Here is a 23,831-nt window from a genome sequence, read left to right as displayed (position 1 = left end):
ACACTGGCACACTCACACCTCAGGGCCTTTGCACATGCACTTTCCCTATTTTGCCAAGTGGCTTGCTCCCTTCAGATCTCTACTCAGACATCACTTTTTAACTGAGGCCTTCCCTAACCACCTCAGTTTAAAATTTCAGTTCTTACCCCCAGCACTCCATATCTTCTTTCATTCTTTTATTCTCCATAGCACTTATAACCATCTGATATATTCTATGTATGTATGTATGTATGTATGTATGTATGTATGTGTGTATGTATTTACTTATTGCCTATTTCCCCCTAACTAGAATGTTAGCTCCATGACGATAGAAATTTTTTTCACTTTTTTTTTTTTTTTGGCGATACCCAGGCCTCTCACTGTCGTGCCCTCTCCCATTACGGAGCACAGGCTCCGGACGCACAGGCTCAGTGGCCATGGCTCATGGGCCCAGCTGCTCCGCGGCATGTGGGATCTTCCCAGACCGGGGCACGAACCCGTGTCCCCTGCATCGGCAGGCGGACTCTCAACCACTGCACCACCAGGGAAGCCTGACGATAGAAATTTTTGTCTTATGTGTTAATTGCTGTATTGTTGGTACCTAGAAGAGTACCTGGCACATAGGATATTCTCTATAAATGCTTGTCAAATGAATTGGATGAATGAATGAATGCCAGTGAATCTTTGATTTCATTATAGACAATAGTCCTCCAAGGGTAATTTTCAATTATTCACTCAAAGGTAGCTTTTTCTTTTGAGAACAAACAAACAGCCTTGTTCTTCAGTAGGTTAGGGAATAAAAGATACATTAAGTATAGGAAATAGTAATACTTTATCTTGACAATGAGTTAAGCCACAGGAAAATAAGCTACATCAGCGTAGCGCCAACAGAATTTTACTTCATATAGCAGATTTTCTCTGCTCTGTGATGATATTTAAGTACATATGATTTTCTTTATGATAAACAAAATCATGAAATCTAATTTATATATTTATTTTTTAAATGGATTCATGATATTCAATATCGAGATAATACAAAGTGAACATAAAACTGTCTAATTACATTTTTGAACACCTATGTTTTCAGTATTCAATTAATTCAAAGAGGAAATTAACAATAGTTTCTCAATCTTTTAAAAGAGAAGAAAGAGAAAATACAAAGGGAAAACCTGGTTCACATGGAAGTGAATTATTTTCTTACCTTGATGTGCTGGATTCCACCCATGTTCATCCAGGCCTGTGCTTGATCTGGATTTAATTCCACGGCCAGTTTATAGCTCTAAATACATAAGAAATATCTTCAGGCTGGGAAACGAGAACCCATCTTTAACACTACAGATTGTGGAAACCATTTTCTTCATATGTGGAAATCAAAATGCTTAATAAAATGACCAGTCATCCAGTTCACAGATGTCCCCTTTATTTCTATTATTTTTCTAAGTTGATGATTCTAAAGTGGAGGAAACTGAAATGTGTAATTTCCTTGCAGAGCTAACCTCTGGACTTAAAAAGGCTGAAGGCGCCTGCCAGGAGTCCAGGTGATTTCTATTACAGTGCATCACTTCCCACTGGCCTCGATCTGCAAGAAAATGGTGCTCTTCGGCCTTTTTCACTATAAATGGAGTTTGTAAGAAAATTTTTTTTATAATCACAGAATCTTAGAGTAGTTTCTGAAACACCTTATATCTCTGACAAAATCTGATCTGATTATTCAGCCCATGCTTAAATTCTTGCAGAGACTGGTGTTCAGTACCTCTTTAAGGACATATATTTTACCAGGGGATAATTTTAATTGTTAGAAAGCCTTTCGTTTTCTTCTGCCTTATAAAAGGTCTTCAAATGTTTGAAGAGAGTTACTTATTTCTCAAATACTTTTTTTTGGTCTGAATAACATGTATCCCATTAAATGTCAGAGCTGTGAGGTATATTTTTAATATTTTGCCTGTTGTTTTGCATCAAAGGGCATGCTCACCACTGAGTCATGATTTTAAGCGTGGTCACCTTAAATAAAACTAAAGGCTCAGCTGAAGCACGAAGAACTACAATCCTGCAGCCTGTGGAACAAAAACCACATGCACAGAAAGACAGACAAGATGAAAAGGCAGAGGGCTATGTACCAGATGAAGGAACAAGATAAAACCCCAGAAAAAAACTAAATGAAGTGATGATAGGCAACCTTCCAGAAAAAGAATTCAGAATAATGATAGTGAAGATGATCCAGGACCTTGGAAAAAGAATGGAGGCAAAGATCGAGAAGATGCAAGAAATGTTTAACAAAGAACTAGAAGAATTAAAGAACAAACAAACAGAGATGAACAATATAATAACTGAAATAAAAAAATACACTAGAAGGAATCAATAGCAGAATAACTGAGGCAGAAGAACGGATAAGTGACCTGGAAGACAGAATTGTGGAATTCACTGCTGCGGAACAGAATAAAGAAAAAAGAATGAAAAGAAATGAAGACAGCCTAAGAGACCTCTGGGACAACATTGAAAACAACAACATTCGCATTATAGGGGTCCCAGAAGGAGAAGCGACAGAGAACGGACCCGAGAAAATATTTGAAGAGATTATAGTCGAAAACTTCCCTAACATGGGAAAGGAAATAGCCACCAAAGTCCAGGAAGTGCAGAGAGTCCCATACAGGATAAACCCAAGGAGAAAAACGCCGAGACACATAGTAATCAAATTGGCAAAAATTAAAGACAAAGAAAAATTATTGAAAGCAGCAAGGGAAAAATGACAAATAACAAACAAGGGAACTCCCATAAGGTTAACAGCTGATTTCTCAGCAGAAACTCTACAAGCCAGAAGGGAGGGGCACAATATATTTAAAGTCATGAAAGGGAAGAACCTACAATCAATATTACTCTACCTGGCAGGATCTCATTCAGATTCGATGGAGAAATCAAAAGCTTTACAGACAAGCAAAAACTAAGAGAATTCAGCACCACCAAACCAGCTTTACAACAAATGCTAAAGGAACTTCTCTAAGTGGGAAACACAAGAGAAGAAAGGGACCTACAAAAACAAACCCATAATAATTAAGAAAATGGTAATAGGAACATACATATCGATAATTACCTTACACGTGAATGGATTAAATGCTCCAACCAAAAGACACAGGCTCGCTGAATGGATAACAAGACCCATGGGGCTTCCCTGGTGGCACAGTGGTTGAGAGTCTGCCTGCCGATGCAGGGGACATGGGTTCGTGCCCCGGTCCAGGAGGATCCCACATGCCGCGGAGTGGCTGGGCCCATGAGCCATGGCCACTGAGCCTGTGTGTCCAGAGCCTGTGCTCCGCAGCAGGAGAGGCCACAGCAGTGAAAGGCCCATGTACCGCAAAAAACCAAAACAAACAAACAAACAAAAAACAAGACCCATATATATGCTGTCTATAAGAGACCCACTTCAGACCTAGGGACACATACAGACTGAAAGTGAGGGGATGGAAAAAGATATTCCATGCAGATGGAAATCAAAAGAAAGCTGGAGTAGCAATACTCATAACAGATAAAATAAACTTTAAAATAAACACTGTTACAAGAGACAAGGAAGGACACTACATAATGATCGAGGGATCAATCCGAGAAGAAGATATAACAATTATAAATATATATGCACCCAACATAGGAGCACATCAATACATAAGGCAACTGCTAACAGCTATAAAAGAGGAAATCAACAGGAACACAATAATAGTGGGGGACTTTAACACCTCACTGACACCAATGGACAGATCATCCAAAATGAAAATAAATAAGGAAACAGAAGCTTTAAATGACACAATAGACCAGATAGATTTAATTGATATTTATAGGACATTCCATCCCAAAACAGCAGATTACACTTCTCAAGTGCGCATGGAACATTCTCCAGGATAGATCACATCCTGTGTCATAAATCAAGCCTCAGTACATTTAAGAAAATTGAAATCATATCAAGCATCATTTCTGACCACAATGCTATGAGATTAGAAATGAATTACAGGGAGAAAAATGTAAAAAACATAAACACATGGAGGCTAAACAATACGCTACTAAATAACCAAGAGATCACTGAAGAAATCAAAGAGGAAACCAAAAAATACCTAGAGACAAATGACAATGAAAACACGACAATCCAAAACCTATGGGATTCAGCAAAAGCAGTTCTAAGAGGGAAGCTTATAGCTATACAAGCTTACCTCAAGAAACAAGAAAAATCTCAAATAAACAATCTAACCTTACACCTAAAGGAACTAGAGAAAGAAGAACAAACAAAACCCAAAGTTAGCAGAAGGAAAGAAATCATAAAGATCAGAGAAGAAATAAATGAAATAGAAACAAATAAAACAATAGCAAAGATCAAAACTAAAAGCTGGTTCTTTGAGAAGATAAACAAAACTGATAAAGCATTAGCCAGACTCATCAAGAAAAAGAGGGAGAGCACTCAAATCAATAAAATTAGAAATGAAAAAGGAGAAGTTACAACAGACACCGCAGAAATACAAAGCATCCTAAGAGACTGCTAAAAGCAACTCTATGCCAATAAAATGGACAATCTGGAAGAAATGGACAAATTCTTAGAAATGTATAACCTTCCAAGACTGAACTAGGAAGAAATAGAAATATGAACAGACCAATCACAAGTAATGAAATTGAAACTGTGATTAAAAATCTTCCAACAAACAAAAGTCCAGGACCAGATGGCTTCACAGGTGAATTCTATCAAACATTTAGAGAAGAGTTAACACCCATCCTTCTCAATCTCTTCCAAAAAACTGCAGAAGAAGGAAAACTCCCAAACTCATTCTATGAGGCCACCGTCACCCTGATACCAAAACCAGACAAAGATACTACAAAAAAGGAAAATTACAGACCAATATCACTGATGAACAGAGATACGAAAATCCTCAACAAAATACTAGCAAACAGAAGCCAACAACACATTAAAAGGATCATATACCATGATCAAGTGGAATTTATCTCAGGGATGCAAGGATTCTTCAATATATGCAAACTAATCAATGTGATACACCATATTAACAAACTGAAGAATAAAAACCATATGACCATCTCAATAGATGCAGAAAAAGCTTTTGACAAAATTCAACACCCATTTATGATAAATACTCTCTAGAAAGTGGGCATAGAGGGAACCTACCTCAACATAATAAAGGCCATATACGACAAACCCACAGCAAACATCATTCTCAATTGTGAAAAACTGAAAGCATTTCCTCTAAGATCAGGAACAAGACAAGGTTTCCCACTCTCACCACTATTATTCAACATAATTTTGGAAGTCCTAGCCACAGCAATCAGAGAAGAAAAAGAAATAAAAGGAATACAAACTGGAAAAGAAGAAGTAAAATGTCACTGTTTGCAGATGACATGATACTATACATAGAGAACCCTAAAGATGCCACCAGAAAACTACTAGAGCTCATCAATGAATCTGGTAAAGTTGCAGGATACAAAATTCATGCACAGAAATCCCTTACATTCCTATACACTAATGATGAAAAATCTGAAAGAGAAATTAAGGAAACACTCCCATTTACCATTGCAACAAAAAGAATAAAATACCTAGGAATAAACCTACCTAGGGAGACAAAAGACCTGTATGCAGAAAACTATAAGACACTGATGAAAGAAATTAAAGATGATACCAACAGATGGAGAGATATACCATGTTCTTGGATTGGAAGAATCAATATTGTGAAAATGACTCTAGTACCCAAAGCAGTCTACAGATTCAATGCAATCTCAATCATATTACCAATGGCATTTTTTATGGAACTAGACAAAAAAATCTTAAAATTTGTAATGAGGCACAAAAGATCCCAAAGCAGTCTTGAGGAAAAAAAAACAGCTGGAGGAATCAGACTTCGTGACTTCAGACTATAGTACAAAGCTACAGTAATGAAGACAATATGGTACTGGCACAAAAACAGAAACACAGATCAATGGAACAAGACAGAAAGCCCAGAGGTAAACCCACGCACCTATGGTCAACTAATCTATGACTGAGGAGGCAAGGATATACAATGGAGAAAAGACAGTCTCTTCAATGAGTGGTGCTGGGACAATTGGACAGCTACATGTAAAAGAATGAAATTAGAACACTCCTTAACACCATATACAAAAATAAACTCAAAATGGATGAGATACCTAAAAGACCGGACACTCTAAAACTCTTAGAGGAAAACATAGGAAGAACACTCTTTGACATAAATCACAGCAAGATCTTTTTTGATCCACCTCCTAGAGTAATGGAAATAAAAAGAAAAATAAACAAATGGGACATAATGAAACTTTAAAGCTTTGGCACAGCAAAGAAACCATAAACAAGATGAAAAGACAACCTCAGAATGGGAGAAAACATTTGCAAGCAAATGAACAGACAAAGGATTAATCTCCAACATATATAAACAGCTCATACAGCTCAATATTAAAAAAACAAACAACCAATCCAAAAATGGGTAGAAGATCTAAATAGACATTTCTCCAAAGAAGACATACAGATGGCCAAGAAGCATATGAAAAGCTGCTCTACATCACTAATTATTAGAGAAATGCAAATCAAAACTACAATGAGGTATCACCTCACACCAGTTAGAATGGGCATCATCAGAAAATCTACAAACAACAAATGCTGGAGAGGGTGTGGAGAAAAGGGTACCTTCTTGCACTGTTGGTGGGAATGTAAATTGATACAGCTACTATGGAGAACAGTATGGAGGTTCCTTAAAAAACTAAAAATAGAATTACCATATGATCCAGCAATCCCACTGTGGGCATATACCCAGAGAAAACCATAATTCAAAAAGACACATGCACCCCAATATTCATTGCAGCACTATTTACAATAGCCAGGTCATGGAAGCAACCTAAATGCCCATCGACTTTCAAATGGATAAAGAAGATGTGGTACATATATACAATGGAATATTAGTCAGCCATAAAAAGGAATGAAATTGGGTCATTTGTTGAGACGTGGATGGATCTAGAGACTGTCATACAGAGTGAAGTAAGGCAGAAAGAGAAAAACAAATATCCTATATTAATGCATATATGTGGAACCTAGAAAAATGGTACAGATGAACCGGTTTGTAGGGCAGAAATTGAGACACAAACGTAGAGAGCAAACGTATGGACACCAAGGGGGGAAAGCAGCGGGAGGCTGGGAGTGCTGGTGTGATGAATTGGGTGATTGGGATGACATGTATACACTGATGTGTATAAAATTGATGACTAATAAGAACCTTCTGTATAAAAAAAAAAGACACTTTCAAATGACTGGTAGAGGTATTGTTTTAGGAGTTCAGAGGAAACAAGGTCACTGGGAGAAAGGATGGTCTGGAGGGCTTCCTGAGGGAGGACACAGGCCTGTGTTGGTAGATGAGTGGGAATCTGCAGGGGGTTGGGGTGGTGTGGGCACAATGTTACAGGATGTGTGGAACACCAAAGCTCTTCAGGCACTAGTCCAGCTGAAATAGAGAGTTACTGAAGGCAAACAGAGAGAAAAAGAGCGAACGAGGGGAGGAGAGAGAGAGAGAGGGAAGCTGGTTTGAGGGCAAAATGCAGAATGCTTTTAACATCAGGATCAAAGTGATAATTCAGAAAATAATGCAGAGGTATTGTGGAACTCCTAATAGCCAAAAACCAGAGGCTCAATTATAAAAAATTAAACTTATTATGTCAATTAATCAGAAAATTCACTCCACAAAACATGGCAACGATCTTAGCTTTTAATGTATATGCTTCATTAAAGATTGAGGGAGTATTAATTTTAATCCATGAATTTAATAACAATTTTATTAAGTCTTTATACCTCAAAAGCTTTGTCAAGAAGGTTCTGCTCTCTTAGTTGATTTCCTTTTGTGAAAAAAAGTTCAGATACAACTTTTGGGTCCTTTGGTTTCAGCTTCAGAGCCTTGTCTATAGCATCAAGTGCCTGTACAATTTAGAAATTAAGACACAATAAATGTAGGTTAGATACAGAAAAACTAAGTTAAACGATAACATCTATACTTTTTGTTTCCTATGTATTAGCTAGTGTGGTGAGTGACAATCAGAACACATTTTTCATTTTCTCTGATGTTCTCATCAAGGAATAAAATAGCCCTGACAAAATAATTTCCCTATACTCCAGGTTTCCTATTTACATTAGTGACAATGAAATGTCCCCGATCACTTTTCAGGAAGGCCGTGTGATCCCATTGAAAGAAAACAAGATCTGAGGTCAGTTGTGTTGCCCTGGCCATGTGTCCATCTGGAGCACTCCAACAGCCTCCTTTTAGGGCCCTGGTGCTCACTCTGCCCCCAGCACCCACTGGCCCACCCTCTGCAGCCAGAGAGCCCTTCAAAGCACAAATCTGATATGTTGCTCTTTTCCTTAAGACCCCAAAGCTTCTTCCAGGAAAAGGAACAAAACCCTTGCCCTGGTCCCAAGCCTTGGGGTTGAGTCCCCAGCAACCTTGGTGGCTACATCTCACAGGCGCCCTGCTCCCTCACGCCCATTCCTCAGACAGGCCATTTACTGTTGACACAGGGCATCTGCGTGTGCTTTTTCTTGCCTGGAACGCTATTCACTGCCCCTTTTTGCTTAATAACTCCTATTCATCACTCAGCCCTCAACTTCACATCACTCTGCAGGGAACCTAACCACCCAGACCACTTGGGTCCCCTGATTATATGCCCATTAGGGACCATGCTGCTCTCCACGACATCACTGGGCACAGCTATAATTCCACACTGGTTTTGTGATTACTTGCTCAATCTCTGTCTCCTCTTTGACTGTAAACTCCACAAGGACAAGGGCAATGTTTTTTTTTTTTTTTTTTTTCTCACACCACTTTATTCCCACTGCCCACCACAGTGTCTGGCATATAGCAGGCATTCAATAAATATTTTGTTGAATCAATTCATGTATTTACTGGTCATGTGACTTTTAAAATGGAGATAAACAGTACAGTTGCAACACAGGGCCACTGACCTGCCTTAAAGGGTTGTTATAAAGAGTCTATAAAATATCTTTGAGGGAACATGGAAAATGATAAAGCATACAAATGTCAGTGTTTATCATTATCGAGTTAGCTGAAAACAAACTGAGATAATACCACATAAAATCTTCAGACCAAGGATGAACCGAGAAAACAGCGTCTCGAGGGGACATCTTAGGAATCAAGCAGGTATCTGAAAAGTGCCCAGAAGATACACTCTGCCAACTGACGATGTTCAAGACTGCTCGGCCTTGTGAGCGTGCGGGCTGGAGGGTCATTCAGGTGCACCCCATTTTCTACCTGTGAACCCAAACGACTCCAAGCAGTGTCCTCTCTACCTTGTCGTGCTGCTCCTGCTTGCTGTGGATAGCAGACAACAGGCGATAGCATTCAAGGCACCCAGTCTCCTCTGACACAATGTGATTGGTCATCTTTTCAGCTTCTTTTGTCTGACCCATCACGGCCAAAACCTGAGCCTGCGAAACCACAGTGACTTTGGCTTAGAAGGTACTTGGCTATCACCTTATCAAATAAAGCACTCTTTATCAAATAAAGCATTCAGGAAACACTTCCCACAAAAGTGCTCAGAATCGCTTTGTGACTCACAGAGAAGGCTGACTTACCAGAGTTTATGTTGTTTGTTTCTTTATTTAGGCATGTGCATGCATTTGTGTGTGAATGGCAGGAACATCAAAGCCATTCAGTGACTTGTGCCTTTTTAAAAAAGTTGACTATGTCAAGAGAAATTTTTTCCTATGGTTTCAACAGAACACTGTGTTTATAACAAGATAACAAGTTTGTTTTACTGAAAATCTAAGGGAAAGGAAGAGTAATGATCCAAAATTTGAAATAAAAAATATTGTTGATATTAATTTTCCTGAATTTGATAGTTGTACTGTGGTTAGGTTAGACAATGTCCTTGTTCTTAGGAACTATTTGCTGAAGTATTTAGAAATAAAGGGTATGAGATCTCTAATTCTCAGATGGCTCAAGACAAAATATCATGTATTAATAGTATGTACATGCACATACACATACCTAAATATGCACATACATATGTGTACATATACACATACATACATACATGAGAGGATGATAAACAAATGCATCAAAGTGCTAAAAATGCATCAATCTGGGTGAAAGAGTATATGGGAGTTATTTAAAATTCTTGCAAATTTTTGTAAGTTTGAAATTATTTCAAAACAAAAACTTAATAGCGTTTTTAGGGTCCATGTGTTTGGTGAATGGCTCTAACATTGGTTATATGAATATTCATTAAATGGATATAGTATAGTGTTCTAGTTCCCATTTTGAGGCATACTGACTACAGCTCCCTGTATTGCATGCCATGAGTGTATTTCCTACTCCATTTCCTTTCTTTTGTCCATCTGCTCACCAGTGCCAGGCGGAGTTCCCTTTGGGAAGGCTGAAGGGATGCAGCTTCCCGGTAAATCTGCAAAGCCTCTTCATATCTGCCAGTGTTGTAATACAGAGCTCCCAACGGTGATAATATCTCAGCTTTGCGTGTCACCTGCAAGGCGCTGAATTTTGAGAAAACAAATGGACAATTTTCTTCTAACAGGTACATCTCCAAAGGTTGAAACTTAGATTTAGGGACCACTGTACCCGGTTTGAGACTCTGCTCCCACATGGTTGTTGTTTTTATATCAAGAAGAATGTTAAAAAAAGATCACAGTGCCAGCCTCTGACTATAAGCATGTCTCTAGTGACCCACCAATACGTAAACTGAGCCCCAAGGATCTTTCCCATTTATGGTGATAGACTTGTTTTGATGTATGCACAGTTTTTCATCTGTATCCATTTTCGAAATTTCTATTTGTGGTTTGGGTGTAGTCCTTAGCTTCAACAGAAAACAATGGACTAACTAAAATGGGAATTAAATTCCAACCTTGGTTTAGCACTATGCTTTAACCAGCAGGCAAAAAAGTCATTAAGTGGGATATCATTTATCCCCAAAGTGCCATTTATTGTACTGTTCTCTTTGGAGAGGAGAATCTGTATTGCCTGCATTGGCAAAATTTGCTAGTATTCTGAAAGCATCTGTTCCAAATAACTAAGAATTTGATGGCCAATTGCAGAGGTCTTAGGATGACTTACAAAGTGAAAAACAGGAACTTTACCGTTTGTACCATTCTTCAGCCACGCTGTTGTCTCCCAGTGACCTGTAGAGTCTCCCCAGGTTCACCATGGCTACATGATGGCTCGGGCTAAGTCTGATGGCCTGTTGGTAATGGGTCACTGCCTTCTCTGGAGAGCCTGTAATCAACAGGTGGTAGGTTGGTAAGAGCAGAACATGCCTTAATTATAAAACACACAGACTTTTTTTTTTTTTTTTGGCTGCATTGGGTCTTTGTTGCTGCACGTGGGCTTTCCCTGGTTGCGGTGCACGGGCTTCACATTGCGGTGGCTTCTGGTTGTGGAGCACGGGTTCTAGGAGCGCGGGCTCAGTAGTTGTGGCTCACGGGCTCTAGAGCACAGGCTCAGTAGTTGTGGTCCACGGACTTAGTCGCTCCACGGCATGTGGGATCTTCCCGGATCAGGGATTGAACCCATGTCCCCTGCACTGGCAGGCTGATTCTTAAGCACTGTGCCACCAGGGAAGTCCCTAAACACATGGCCTCTTTAATTTCTCTTCTGATGATCTTTTTTTCCTACAGCCATACCACCAATTATTCAGTTTGTAAATGAGCTCACATTTTGGCTTCTCCTTGCCACTGCCTAACTTTGGACCATTTCACTATTCATTTTCACTTCCAAAGAAATTAGTAGTAAAAAAGCAGTAAAAACTAAAACCTGTTTCTTTTATTAAATGTATTATTTTAGTCAAACTGGTTTCTGGCCACTGCCTTAGTTAATATGATGTTTTGAGATTATCAATGATTGGCATTTATGTAAGATATTGTTGCTTCTCATTATACAAAAAGTGGAATGGGCTGTTATAGAAAGAAAACTGTCCTGAAGTAATTTCTGAGGGTCTGTCACAATTACTATACACAACCTAGTGATTGAGGCACTGCTTTAAATAAGCAGGCATCTTCTGTATTTTGAAAATCTCTTTTTAAATCATACATCTTTGTTTAGAGGGTATGTATTGAATGGGACTTTAAAAATAATATCACCTTGCATTTGTGCAATGCATTGTATATTTTAAAACACTAATTAAATGATCTCATGATTTTTGCAGGTATTTTGATCCTATTTAGCTGCCTTTTGATAGCACTTAGTTGCCTCTTGGGATTTAAAAGATATTAAAAAAATATTATCACTTTACAGATACAGGCTCTAAAGTGCAAAAACATTAAGAAACTTGACAAAAATCCCAGGGGAAGTGAGAATAAAGGTCAGAACTACCATCAAGTCTCTCTAGTATGATAAGGTTCCCCAAAGAAGCTTCCTAGTGAAATTATATGTAAGTGAATGAATTGTGGACAAGTCGGAAGCTCTACATGGCAATGGAATGTTTATTACCCACACAGACATCTTCTCAAGTCTACCTTCTTTGAATGCAAGTTTGACTAGGAAGTGCCAAAAAAAACTACGTACGTAGAGGTCTATGTATAGGTCATGATAGGGAGAATTTCAGTAGTATAAAAACAGAATACAGTGGGAGTGGTAGGAAAATATAGAGGGTGGTCAGTGAGATTTTGGGGGACTAGGAGTTGGGGTGGGATATTTTGTTGTTGAAGTAGAAGGAAGAGGGCTAGATCAGGCCAACAGATGGTCTCTTCAATTTTTTGTTTGTTTTTAATCTTTGATACCTAATTTATTATTATGTTGCCAAAGAACCAGCAGGTGGCACTAAGAAACAATTTTACATGTGAAAATGAGGGATGTTTCCTAGGTGTATCAGAATGTAAATTTATGTCCTAAGAAACAGAAGGGCTTCAAATATCCTAGAAAATAAAAACCCTTTTGAGCATTTCATATGGACAGAATAATTAAAATCGAATTTTATTGCAGGGCAGGTAGTCTAATAGTCAACGAGAACAAAGCAGTGTTTTTGTATTAAATTCAAGCATCTTTTCATTCTTTACAAGTATTCATAACATGCCAACAGTATGTGGGGTACAAACCATAAAGAAAACAGAATTCCTGTCCAGTAAAGTTTTACATTAAATAAGGTAATGTGTATTTTATATAGCACCTGTCCTATAAGGGTACTCTACCAATTATAATGGTACATTTTCTATAGTATGTATCACATAAAGAACAATGAAACAATTTAAGACTTTTTAATCGGCTGTTTACCATCTGCCAGTAAATAGATTCAGAGGCAGGTTCTGCATCATTGTAGAGAACAGTTCATCATCATAGATTTATAAACTTGTATAAATGCTATTCAAAGGAGACTGTTGCTCATTAAATCATCAAGGCCACTTCCTGCCACCTGGGGAGATTTTCTTAGCAATCTGATTATAAGAACCGGCAGATTTTACTGAATTGAGCTTGAAGATTTAGAGAAATGACAGCCCCAAAGTACAATGTGACTGTCAACGGTGTGAGCTTCCAGCCAAGCCCAGTGAGTTCTACTTTTGAGGCATTATTGGCGTGGTTGCCATTTAGCTTGATAGATAATATTATCTCATCTCCACAGAACAGGTTCTCTTTAATCTCGCTTACCAGTATCAACTAGGAAAACTCCGTAGTTGTTGTGTAAGTCTGAGCTATCTGGGCAGTTCTTTATTCCAGCCTGGTATATTTCCTCAGCTTCCTTAAACCTCTCCTTTAAAAGAGAACAAAGAAAAATACATGAGAAAGTTTTTTTAAAAAATCAACAATAAACTGAATAATGGAAGTGGGAAGAGCAGAAAATAATTTACTGAGCATCTGTTATGCAACAGGCGCCAAGATCAAACACTATGTTTTTGTTTTTTTTTTCTTTTTTGCGGTACGTGGGCCTCTCACTGTTGTGGCCTCTCCCGTTGCGGAGCACAGGCTCCGGATGTGCAGGCTCAGTGGCCATGGCTCATGGGCCCAGCTGCTCCGCGGCATGTGGAATCTTCCCAGACCGGGGCACGAACCCATGTCCCCTGCATCGGCAGGCGGACTCTCAACCATTGCACCACCAGGGAAGTCCAAACACTATGTACTTTGAATTAAAATCAGTGCCAACTGCACACATACCAAAGACTCATACTTGTGTTTAGCTCCTTCAGCGCAAACCAGCTGATGTTTACTAAGAAGCAGTACTGGAAGGATTTGCCCTACAGTTGGAAAAAGCCTCAAAATGGATATTTGAATGGGATGCCCTCCACCCCAGTAACTCTCTGGACGAAAATACGTGTGATCCATTTATATAGGAATGCCTTCCGAGGTGGCAATCTCACTGGGAGATAGGGAGGCCTGGCTATCTGACACAGCTGCATTTGCATAGCTAGCTCTCTTACTTATATTGTATGATTTATTGGGGAGGTTTTGGGGAAGGAAGTGGGAGGGGAGGCTGATGTTGATTATGGGAGGGGTTTGCCTTATCCTTTCTTTACTCTAAATATTTCTGTAGTCCACCAAACCATTCGTTACTTCCCTTATCACCCCGCCCTTTCCACCTCTGAGCTGTTCCCTCCAACAGGAATATAGGGCCCCTCAAAGGCACACCTCCAACTCCTCCCTTTGTGGCAAGGCCCAGATCAATTGCCACAGCCTCAGGGGATCTTTTTCTAGTTGTTTTGGTCTTCTACTCTAACAATCCACTTTAACACACTTCAATAATTCTGAATTCGTTTTTAGGCACATTTTCCACAACCATCTGAGATTGTCATGTCACACTTTCTTTTACAATGTATAAGGTAACACCTAATTAATGAATCAAATGAAATGAAATCACCCAGGTTCTAACAATTACTCACAAGTAAACCATTTCCTAGTTTGCTAGTACTGCTATGAAGGTCAGGTGAAAGGCAATGGTTTGGCATAAATCACAAAGCAACTTTTCCTTTCATGTGCTCTGATCATGGACACCGTCCATAATTTTATCAGAAGTTACTACTACTAAGCATTCAACCAGACACATGAAAAGAGAATGTACAGCATCATTTTTCTCAGACCTGACACCTTGAGTTTCTGAATAAAAATGTCCTGAGTGCTTAGCAATAAGTCAAGAAGCCTAAATCTGATTTGACTCAGAAAGGCGAAGACACTTGACTCTCTGTGGAATGACCAATGCCATCTCTTCAAATCCACATATTTAAGTACCATTTAGGGAACAAAGTGTGGTTTGAATTTGGCAAATTTCTCTTATTTGAATTACAAATCCATAGTCCAGCAAAAAGGGATTTCCATGTTTCTAAAAGTGTGTTTTCCAGTTGCCAAGCTCAACAAACTGTCAAACTCAAAAGAAAATTAGAGATGAATGAAAAATCTCAAAATGTCTTCTTTCAATCTACTGAAGAAAAGAAAAACTTTCTGAAGGTATCACCCACTGTAGATCTAGCAAATTGGTGAGCGTGCATGCGTGTGTATTAAATGGAGACAGGCGAGACACAAATTACCTAAGACTCCAATCGAAGTAATAGAGAGTACCATTGCATATGTATTCATTTACGCATTCATTCAGCACATGTTTTCTGTAATTGCTATAGAAAGCATGGCATAGTAATTAAGAATTGGGCTGCTGTATGGAGGTTCCTCATAAAACTAAAAATAGAGCTGCCATACGATCCAGCAATCCCACTCCTGGGCATATATCCAGACAAAACTATAATTCAGAAAGATACATGCTGGGGCTTCCCTGGTGGTGCAGTGGTTAAGAATCCATCTGCCAGTGCAGGGGATGTGGGTTCAAGCCCTGGTCTGGGAAGATCTACTCTTATTACTACTATTAGGAGTAGTATTTCATGAGCACATTTAAAAATAGATGGCATTAGTGTCAAACACTAACACTGGTCAAATGGTAACACAAGAAACTCAAGATTTTTAGGAACTGATTAACTAGTTTAGGATTAGCCAGGGTATTTTTTTTTCTGGTTGCCTCTAAGAAATTGTTTATTGACCTCCATATCAGAAGATGATTAAGAAAAATTAAAAGGAAGAACACCCAAGTTAGTTATTTTTTTCTCATATGGAGTTAACTAAAGAGATTTGATGGGAAAGGAATTTGAAATTGTAGGCTAAAATGCCACGTGGACAGGGTTGTGATGCCTGACGTGGACTCAGTAGCAACGCCAGGGCACTTGAGCTCCAGAGCATCTGTATTTACCTCTTTACTACACTGCTCACATTGAGTTGTATTCCTTAGTTCATTTGTCTTTGAGCTCCTTAAATAGATGTATTTTGTTTTATTCAGCCCCATGTCTTTGGCATCTATCTCCCAGTGGTATAAGTAATAGCACCTCCCACATGTCAAGTATATAATGGAGACAGAAGAGTGGGTGAGACAGACAATCCTGCCCACAAAGACAACGGAGAGGGATTCAGGCAAGGAGACACTGTGATATACGGTGACAGTGTCACAAAAGGAGAAGCACAAGGTTCTTGGAAGGCAACCAGGAGTGATACCCAGACTGGTGTTTATATAGACAGATTCTCTGCAACTGTCATAAACCAAATGCCTGGAAACACTGGCTACCATTAACACCAGCAGCTGTGTAATACGAAGATATGCATGAAAAAAATCTGCAGCTACTTGAGATCTTTAAAACATCCTTATAACCAAACTGTGGGAGAGTTGAAAGGTGTTTTTCCTGAAAGGAATAAAATTGACGTCCTCACATTCTAACTTGCTAAAGTCAGATACCACAGTTTTCAAGTGCAATTACTCTTATACCTGACTTAATTTTACCTTTTCCCCACATTCTTGTTGCTCCAGAATAGGCAAAGAGATCACCTTTTTCATCTAAAACCCATTTTGGGGTTTATGAGCTGGGTCTCCACAGGAATGCAATTTTCAAAGTCCAAAGAAGTAATGGGATTTAAAAGACCATCCATGTCTAGAGCAAGGAATCACGTCCCATACCTTCGGTAACCCCCAAGGACAGTCTCAAGACTCTGGCTCTATGACAAATGTTTTCAATGTCTATCTTTCTTGTCCTTTCATTTGACTGTAAATTTCAAAGAATGATTAACTCCACTTATTAAAAAACTAAAGGGACCACCACTGCAGGAGAAAAATACCTTCTAGATGTTTATTTAAAACAAATTCCACCTTCTCTGGAAGGGCAATGCATTTATCTTAAAAAGGAGTATCCTTAATCCCTCAAGTTCAATTTCATTTACCTCAACTGGCTAGATGTCCTGACCTAAGCGGATCACTCCCAGTCTCTACTGATTTGTGAGATCCAGAGGAAATGAATACGAGCTATTGATAGGACAACTTTAATTAAAAATGCTTGTGACCCAGAGAACGGTTCTGACAAATAATACTGTCACCAGAGTCCCCAACCAACCGCTGCCTCAACATGAAATCGGCCTTCGAGGGCAATGGTTAAAAATGGGCAGCACGCAGCCGTGGGCTTCTCTCCAAGGCTCAAAAGCATTTTCAGTGGGGTGGAAATGAAACGGGCCTCGCGGGATAGAGAAAACACCATCAACATCTCCATGTTTTACATGCTGTAATTACCGATATGGCATGTTTTTTACCTCAAGGAAGAGAAAGGGAAAAGTAGATCTGAAAAAGGACGTTTGACTGTCATTTATTCTCTTGGGCCAACTGATACACTTGGAAAAGATTTCTTATAGTTCAAGTTGCAGCAACCAGGAGGACAAAGGGACATGGGCTCAATGCAGCAATCTTCAAACTTCTTGGTTTACACTCTAAAATGTACTGAGGACCCCAAAGAGCTTTGTTTATGTGGTCTACATCTATCAATGTGTACCATAACAGGAATGAAGCTGAGAAATTTTTATTTAATAAACTAATAAATAAACTAATATTTATTATTTATTTAGAATAATAAAAAAATAACACATTTATAAGAAAATAACTATATTTTCCAAAGCCAAAAAAAATAGTGAGAATAGTGGCATTATTTTCTATTTTTCCAAGTCTTTTAAATGTCTGGCTTGATAGAAGACAGCTGGGTTCTTGTATCTATTTTTGTACTAATCTGTTTCTATATGTTTTTTAGTTGAAGTATGTGAAGAAACCTGGTCTCACACAGACATTCAGTTGGAAAGGGGAGAATATTTTCATACTCTTTTCATGACTGTGAATATATCATGTAGCCTCTAAAGAACCACTGTACACTGGGGAGAGAATGAGAGTAAAAAAAGGCAAATTATTTGTTAGTATTATAAAAACTGCACAAGCCTTCTTGGACCTCAGGCGTCCCCGGTCAACCCTCTGTGAACCACTGGCGTAATGAATGGCCTGTAACATATGTTCTTACTGTATGGCAGATATAGGGTGTGATGTTCCAAAGTGATGAAAGACCTACAGAGATGGGGCTGGAAGGTTGTGCTCTGACATCATGGCCATGCGTCTGAGCTGCTTTCCATAAGTACTTTCACTCTGGCCAATGATACGAGCACACAGAGCTATCGTGTATCTCCCCATTAGCCAAATGACTATTACAAACCTGGGAAGTGTAGGACAACTGAATGTTTAAACTCATGTCAATGCCTTTGCTAAGCAACTCTTTAAGACACAGCGGCTCAAAACATAAAGCAAAGATGCCTGCTTTCTCATCCTTTCCTTTGCTTTTACTTTCCTTACAAAACAGTTCTTCCCCCATCAGTCATTGACATGGACGTTTACGAGAAACGTGCCGCCAACATTTGAAGTCTAATTCTCTTTCTCATTCAACTGAAATGAATCAATTAACTTGGCATTCCTCCTCACCAAGGACATGTTAGGTATTTCTAATCCTAAATTTTCTCATCGCCCAGCAGACTGTGATCAATATCACCCTGTGACAATCTAAGAAAGAAAGAAATGATCACTTTAAAGAAGAAATGCCAAGAATCATAAAATAAAAGCTAAAGAGCAAACACTATGACAAGTGTAAGCGACCACAGCTGTGTCACACTGTCAAGAGACCAGGAAGAGTGAGGGGAAGCTAAATTTACATAGAATTGCAGCTTTCTCCATCTCCAAACTCTTCTCATGCCCTTTTGTCCTCATTCTCTGCACTTTCAGGCACATGACTTTCCTCCCATAGGAGGAAGGGATCGTACTGTTCCCCACCCGACAGCCCTCAGGTGGTCTAATTCCTGTAGCCAGAAAGCTTTTCCTAATAATTTAATCTTGTTGATATCTATAAGTTCTTAAGGTATCAGACTAAATATCACTCTTTGGCCAGCGCTCACTGCTCCCTGTATTAGGTTAGGTCCCTATAACATTCTCACTGGTACTCTATTCTCTCTTTGCCCTTTTGTCACAACTGGGTTAGACATTGGGGAAAGGGTGGTAATTCTTCACTTAAGAGTATCCTTACCTTTTAGACTCTAAGTTCCATGAGTTGAGGCCCGTACCTTGCTACTTCAGCAATTTCTAATACTTGGTGATACCTAAATGTTCAATAAATATGTGTTGAATAATTTAATCAATAAATTATTATGGTAAGGTTCAGCGCAAGGTGACCTGACCACGAATGCGATGGTATATGTGCCTGAATCGACCCAAAAGACGGCACTTGTCAAAGAAGAGACACTGACCGTGGACCTCTCTTATTTTTGATCTATACTTCTAACTTATATTTTACTGTTCCAATTTTCTTTTCATTCTTGTATCAGGTGAAGTCATATCCCAAAATATATAAAAGAAAAATATTTTAAGTGTTATCAAATTAATTAATTGAGTTTTTCAATAGGCTATAAACCTGGGGCTAGCAATAATGTACAGTGGATCAAGTCATTATGTTAACTTCATTTCCTTTACTGCTAGTGTAATGCAAGCTATATAATCTATGGCAAGAGTAGGCTAGTTAAAAATGATGGTGGGCTTGTAAATGTTTACAATCCTATCTGTGAAGTTGGAGTACAGCCAGTTCTGAATGCTAATAGAAAACCAAAAGAGGCTAGTAAGCCAGAGACCATCCAGACTTCAAATCTAAGAGTTTATTTTCTGTCCTGTCTTCTTGACTTCTATGCTGCAGTAGACACAGAGGGGCAAATTTATTCTGGATCCTTTTATGTATCTAACATCTATGACAACTCATGTTATGAGGTTTCCTCTATCATTTTTCTTCCCCCCTCCCACCTGGCCCCTTGTATACCTAACCTCATTAACTACAGCCCCATTACCACAGTCCAATCATGGGACCCCAGCATCATACAGTGAAAGAGCAGTGGGGAAGGAATCGAGTTACCAGGCTCCAGTCTTGGTCCTGACACTAGTTATTTGTATGACCTTGAGCAGTACTTAATTCTGTGCACCTCATATTTTTATCTACAAAATGAGAAGGTTAAAAATTCTTGAAGGTTTTCCTCCCCACACTACTCTTCATTTTCCCCTCAGAGGGATTACCTACTCATAACATGGACTCATTTATTTGAAGTCCTAAATGTATCTTTAGCCCTGATCTCTCCCACTGTCATCTGTCCACATGCTATTTCCATTTAAATGTTCCACTAACATTCAAGACTTAGAGGCTGCACACTGCTGGTGGCACAGCGTATTGGTACCACTCTTTTAGAAAGCAGTTTAGTAACGCATCTCAAAAGTCATGAAATGCTGATACTCTTTGATATGGGAATTCAACTTCTAGGAATCTATCATTAGGAAATGATTCAAAGTATTGTTTTAGGCCTTCCCTGGTGGCGCAGTGGTTAAGAATCCATCTGCCAATGCAGGGGACACGGGTTTGAGCCCTGGTCCAGGAAGAGCCCACATGCCACGGAGCAACTAAGCCCGTGCGCCACAACTACTGAGGCTGCGTGCCATAACTACTGAAGCCCACGCACCTAGAGCCCGTGCTCCGCAACAAGAGAAGCCACTGCCATGAGAAGCCTGGGTGCTGCAACTAGTGAAAAGCCCACGCTCAGCAATGAAGACCCAAAGCAGCCAAAAATAAATAAATTAATTAATTAAACAAACAAAAAAAAGTAACTTTTCATGAATTTGGAGTTCATCAATTTAGAAAAGGAATACAACTTGAAACTTTTGGATACAGTATTTACTAAAACAAATTGCTTTTCACAATATTAACATGTTAATGTTTTATTTGTATAGAAACCACAGCACTAATTAAAGTGGAGCCTTAAGTTATTCATGAAAATATTCATTAGCACTTGGTGTTACAGGGATAGTTTTAGACACTCTTAAAATGTTAGATCCATATAGCTATCGATTTTCAGATTTGGAAACTGAGGCTCAGAGAGGTAAAGCACTCCTCACCAGAGTCTGTACAGGCAAGGAAGTGGGGTCTGTACATAGTCTGTACTATGAAGTGGGGTCTACAATCAGGCTGCCGACCTGTTCACTGTCAAATGCTCCTAATAGCACAGCACAGGGGAACTGACCTCCAAAGTGCATTAAGTCCAGAGATGCTGTATGAATACCCACCTGCTTTATACAGTGAAGTACCCTGAGCCCTAGAGAAGGAACAGGCATACAAGGAAGACAAGGCTTTTCTTATAAAACTTGCAGTCTTGTGAGGAAAAATAAGCCCGACAAACTGTTTAAACTATAGTTCAGATGTTAATTCAAGACATAAAAATATATGATTGGTTTGTGAGTTTGTTGGTTTGTGAGTTGATGCATGTTCCCAAAGATGTCACAGGAGCTCCGAGGAAAATCGAACAACTCCCATGTGACGGGGAGGTGGATGAGTGTTGGCGGAGGACGTGAAAGTTGAACTGAATCTTGAAATATGAGGATGATTTAGAAGGAGAGAAAGAAAAGACGGCACTATAGGAAGATGGAACTGTGTGAATGTCTGTAAAGAGCTCCCCCAAAACAACACACCGTGTCGTCACTGGTATTAGGTGAGTGACTTTGTCATTTACCTTCAGGGTAATTTGCATCAAGAAGAGCGCTTCAGTGTTCACTATTTGTCCCGCCAAGTTGTGAAAAAAGATATGACTGGGAACTCAATGCAATGCTTTATTTATTCACTTACAGAGAAACGGAGGCAGCTTTCAAAAATATAGAGCACAAATTGAATAAAATAAATTATTAAGAAAAATGATAAACCAAGTACAAGCAGCGCCCACAGAAAAGCAGCCTATCCCATCCAGGCGGCGGTTAGTCGGAGGGGGGCCCAAGGGGGATGAAACTAGAACTGATTTTCTTAGCATTTGTAAGGTCCTTCATGCATTAGATTAAAAATAAAGCAAAAAACGTGTAATTCAGGAGAAGGCTGGCCATTCCTAATACTGAGACATGACAGAAATTTCTCCCTCGAGTCCTCATTCAGAAGCCAGTGAACCATGTAACAGGTGTTGGCCTCAACCCCGCCCCAACCCTGCAGTTAGAAGGAGTAGTTTCACCTGGCTGTCCTCACGCTGTCCCTCAGTGAAGGACAAGGGCACGACGTGAGGCGCAGTTCCGTTATGAAACAGCATGGTGGCCCACATGCCCAGCCCTACTTCAAATATGAGTAAAATCTAGATCACGTACTGGATTGCAGGCGCTACATGGTCTTCAGTTCATATCCATTCATTTATTCACTCAGTATTTACTGCTTGCATACAACGTGACAGACGTGGGGGGAAAGCCTTGAGTAAAAGAGACAGCCATTCTCATGGAGACTGGCTCGCGGAAATATTCTAGTGGTGGGAGAAAGATCACATGCAAATAGATGCATGTTAGATGGTGATAAATGCTCTGGGGAGAAGTCAGCCAGGGCCAGGAGACAGAGAAACATGTGGGGCAGTGAGGGAGTTATTCTGAAAGGGTAATCACAGACAGCCCTCTGATACGGAACTATGTGGGCAGAAACCAGCATGAGACGAGGAAGGAACTCTGACGTTTGGCAGAACAGTGTTGCAGGCAAAAGGCACAGTTAGTGCAAAGGCCCTAACTCTGTGTGCGGCTTGTCTGAGTAGCTGCAAGACACCCAACCAGGCAGAGGCAGGGAGGGTCTTCCTATGAAAATGAAGGAGCCAGGATGAGGTGAGAAAAGAGAATAATGATGGAATCAATCTTTTCTTCAGGAAACTCCCACTGTGTCTGCTTCAACACAAGCCAAAGGCAGCTGAGGACTGCCGTGTATACCATAGAACACGGCGACCGTCACTTCAGCTTAAACATTGTGCTAAAACAGGTATTAAAATCATCCACTACAGGGCTTCCCTGGTGGCGCAGTGGTTGAGAGTCCGCCTGCCGATGCAGGGGACACGGGTTCGGGCCCCGGTCCGGGAAGATCCCACACGCCGCGGAGCAGCTGGGCCCGTGAGCCATGGCCGCTGAGCCTGCACGTCCGGAGCCTGTGCTCCGCAACGGGAGAGGCCACAGCAGTGGAAAAAAAAAAAAAAAAAAAAAAAATCATCCACTACAGACACAGGCTTTTGTCTAAAGCCCACCTACACTATATGGAGAATATTAGAGCAAGACAACTAGACTTATCATTTCTGACACTTAAATATTCATTGAGTGTCCTAATTTTGTTTCCTGGTGAAACCTCCACAGTTTTTGAAACGCAAATTGCACCCCTCTGTACCTGACATGCAGCATCAAATCATTCATTATATTTAAGCCAATGCTGCAGGGCATCTTTCAAAGGTGCTAAGTTTAATTTTAAAGACAATCTGGCAATTGTGTGGATAGCAGAATCTACCTTCTATTGTGGGCACTTATGTGTGTCAACGAAACTATATCGTCAATTTAGAGAAGACAACTTATATTTGTTTTCCCCACAGCAGGGGGCATGCATCCAGGACACCAAAAGTGGGATCAAATGGTTTAGACACAGTGAGAAGAATGAGGGGGAATCAAAATACCCCTCTGCTTTACGCCGT

General features: G+C 39.7%; 1 protein-coding gene across 4 annotated transcripts in view; it reads right to left on the bottom strand.

Annotated features, from left to right (window-relative positions):
• TMTC1 (transmembrane O-mannosyltransferase targeting cadherins 1) overlaps positions 1-23,831 on the bottom strand; it is a 263,380-nt gene that overhangs the window by 9,911 nt on the left and 229,638 nt on the right. For all 4 annotated transcript variants that reach the window (XM_030830461.2, XM_060306111.1, XM_060306112.1 and 1 more), the window contains 6 exons: positions 13,617-13,719; positions 11,117-11,252; positions 10,372-10,516; positions 9,314-9,451; positions 7,805-7,927; positions 1,181-1,258 (listed from right to left, as the gene is read on the bottom strand). In XM_030830461.2, the coding sequence (XP_030686321.1) occupies positions 1,181-1,258; positions 7,805-7,927; positions 9,314-9,451; positions 10,372-10,516; positions 11,117-11,252; positions 13,617-13,719 (723 nt within the window). The remainder of the gene's footprint in view (positions 1-1,180; positions 1,259-7,804; positions 7,928-9,313; positions 9,452-10,371; positions 10,517-11,116; positions 11,253-13,616; positions 13,720-23,831) is intronic.

Source organism: Globicephala melas, chromosome 10 (assembly GCF_963455315.2).
Source record: "Globicephala melas chromosome 10, mGloMel1.2, whole genome shotgun sequence".
Classification (NCBI taxonomy): Eukaryota; Metazoa; Chordata; class Mammalia; order Artiodactyla; family Delphinidae; genus Globicephala; species Globicephala melas.
Note: the sequence above shows the minus strand (reverse complement) of the source record. Positions and strands in the feature narration are given on the sequence as shown.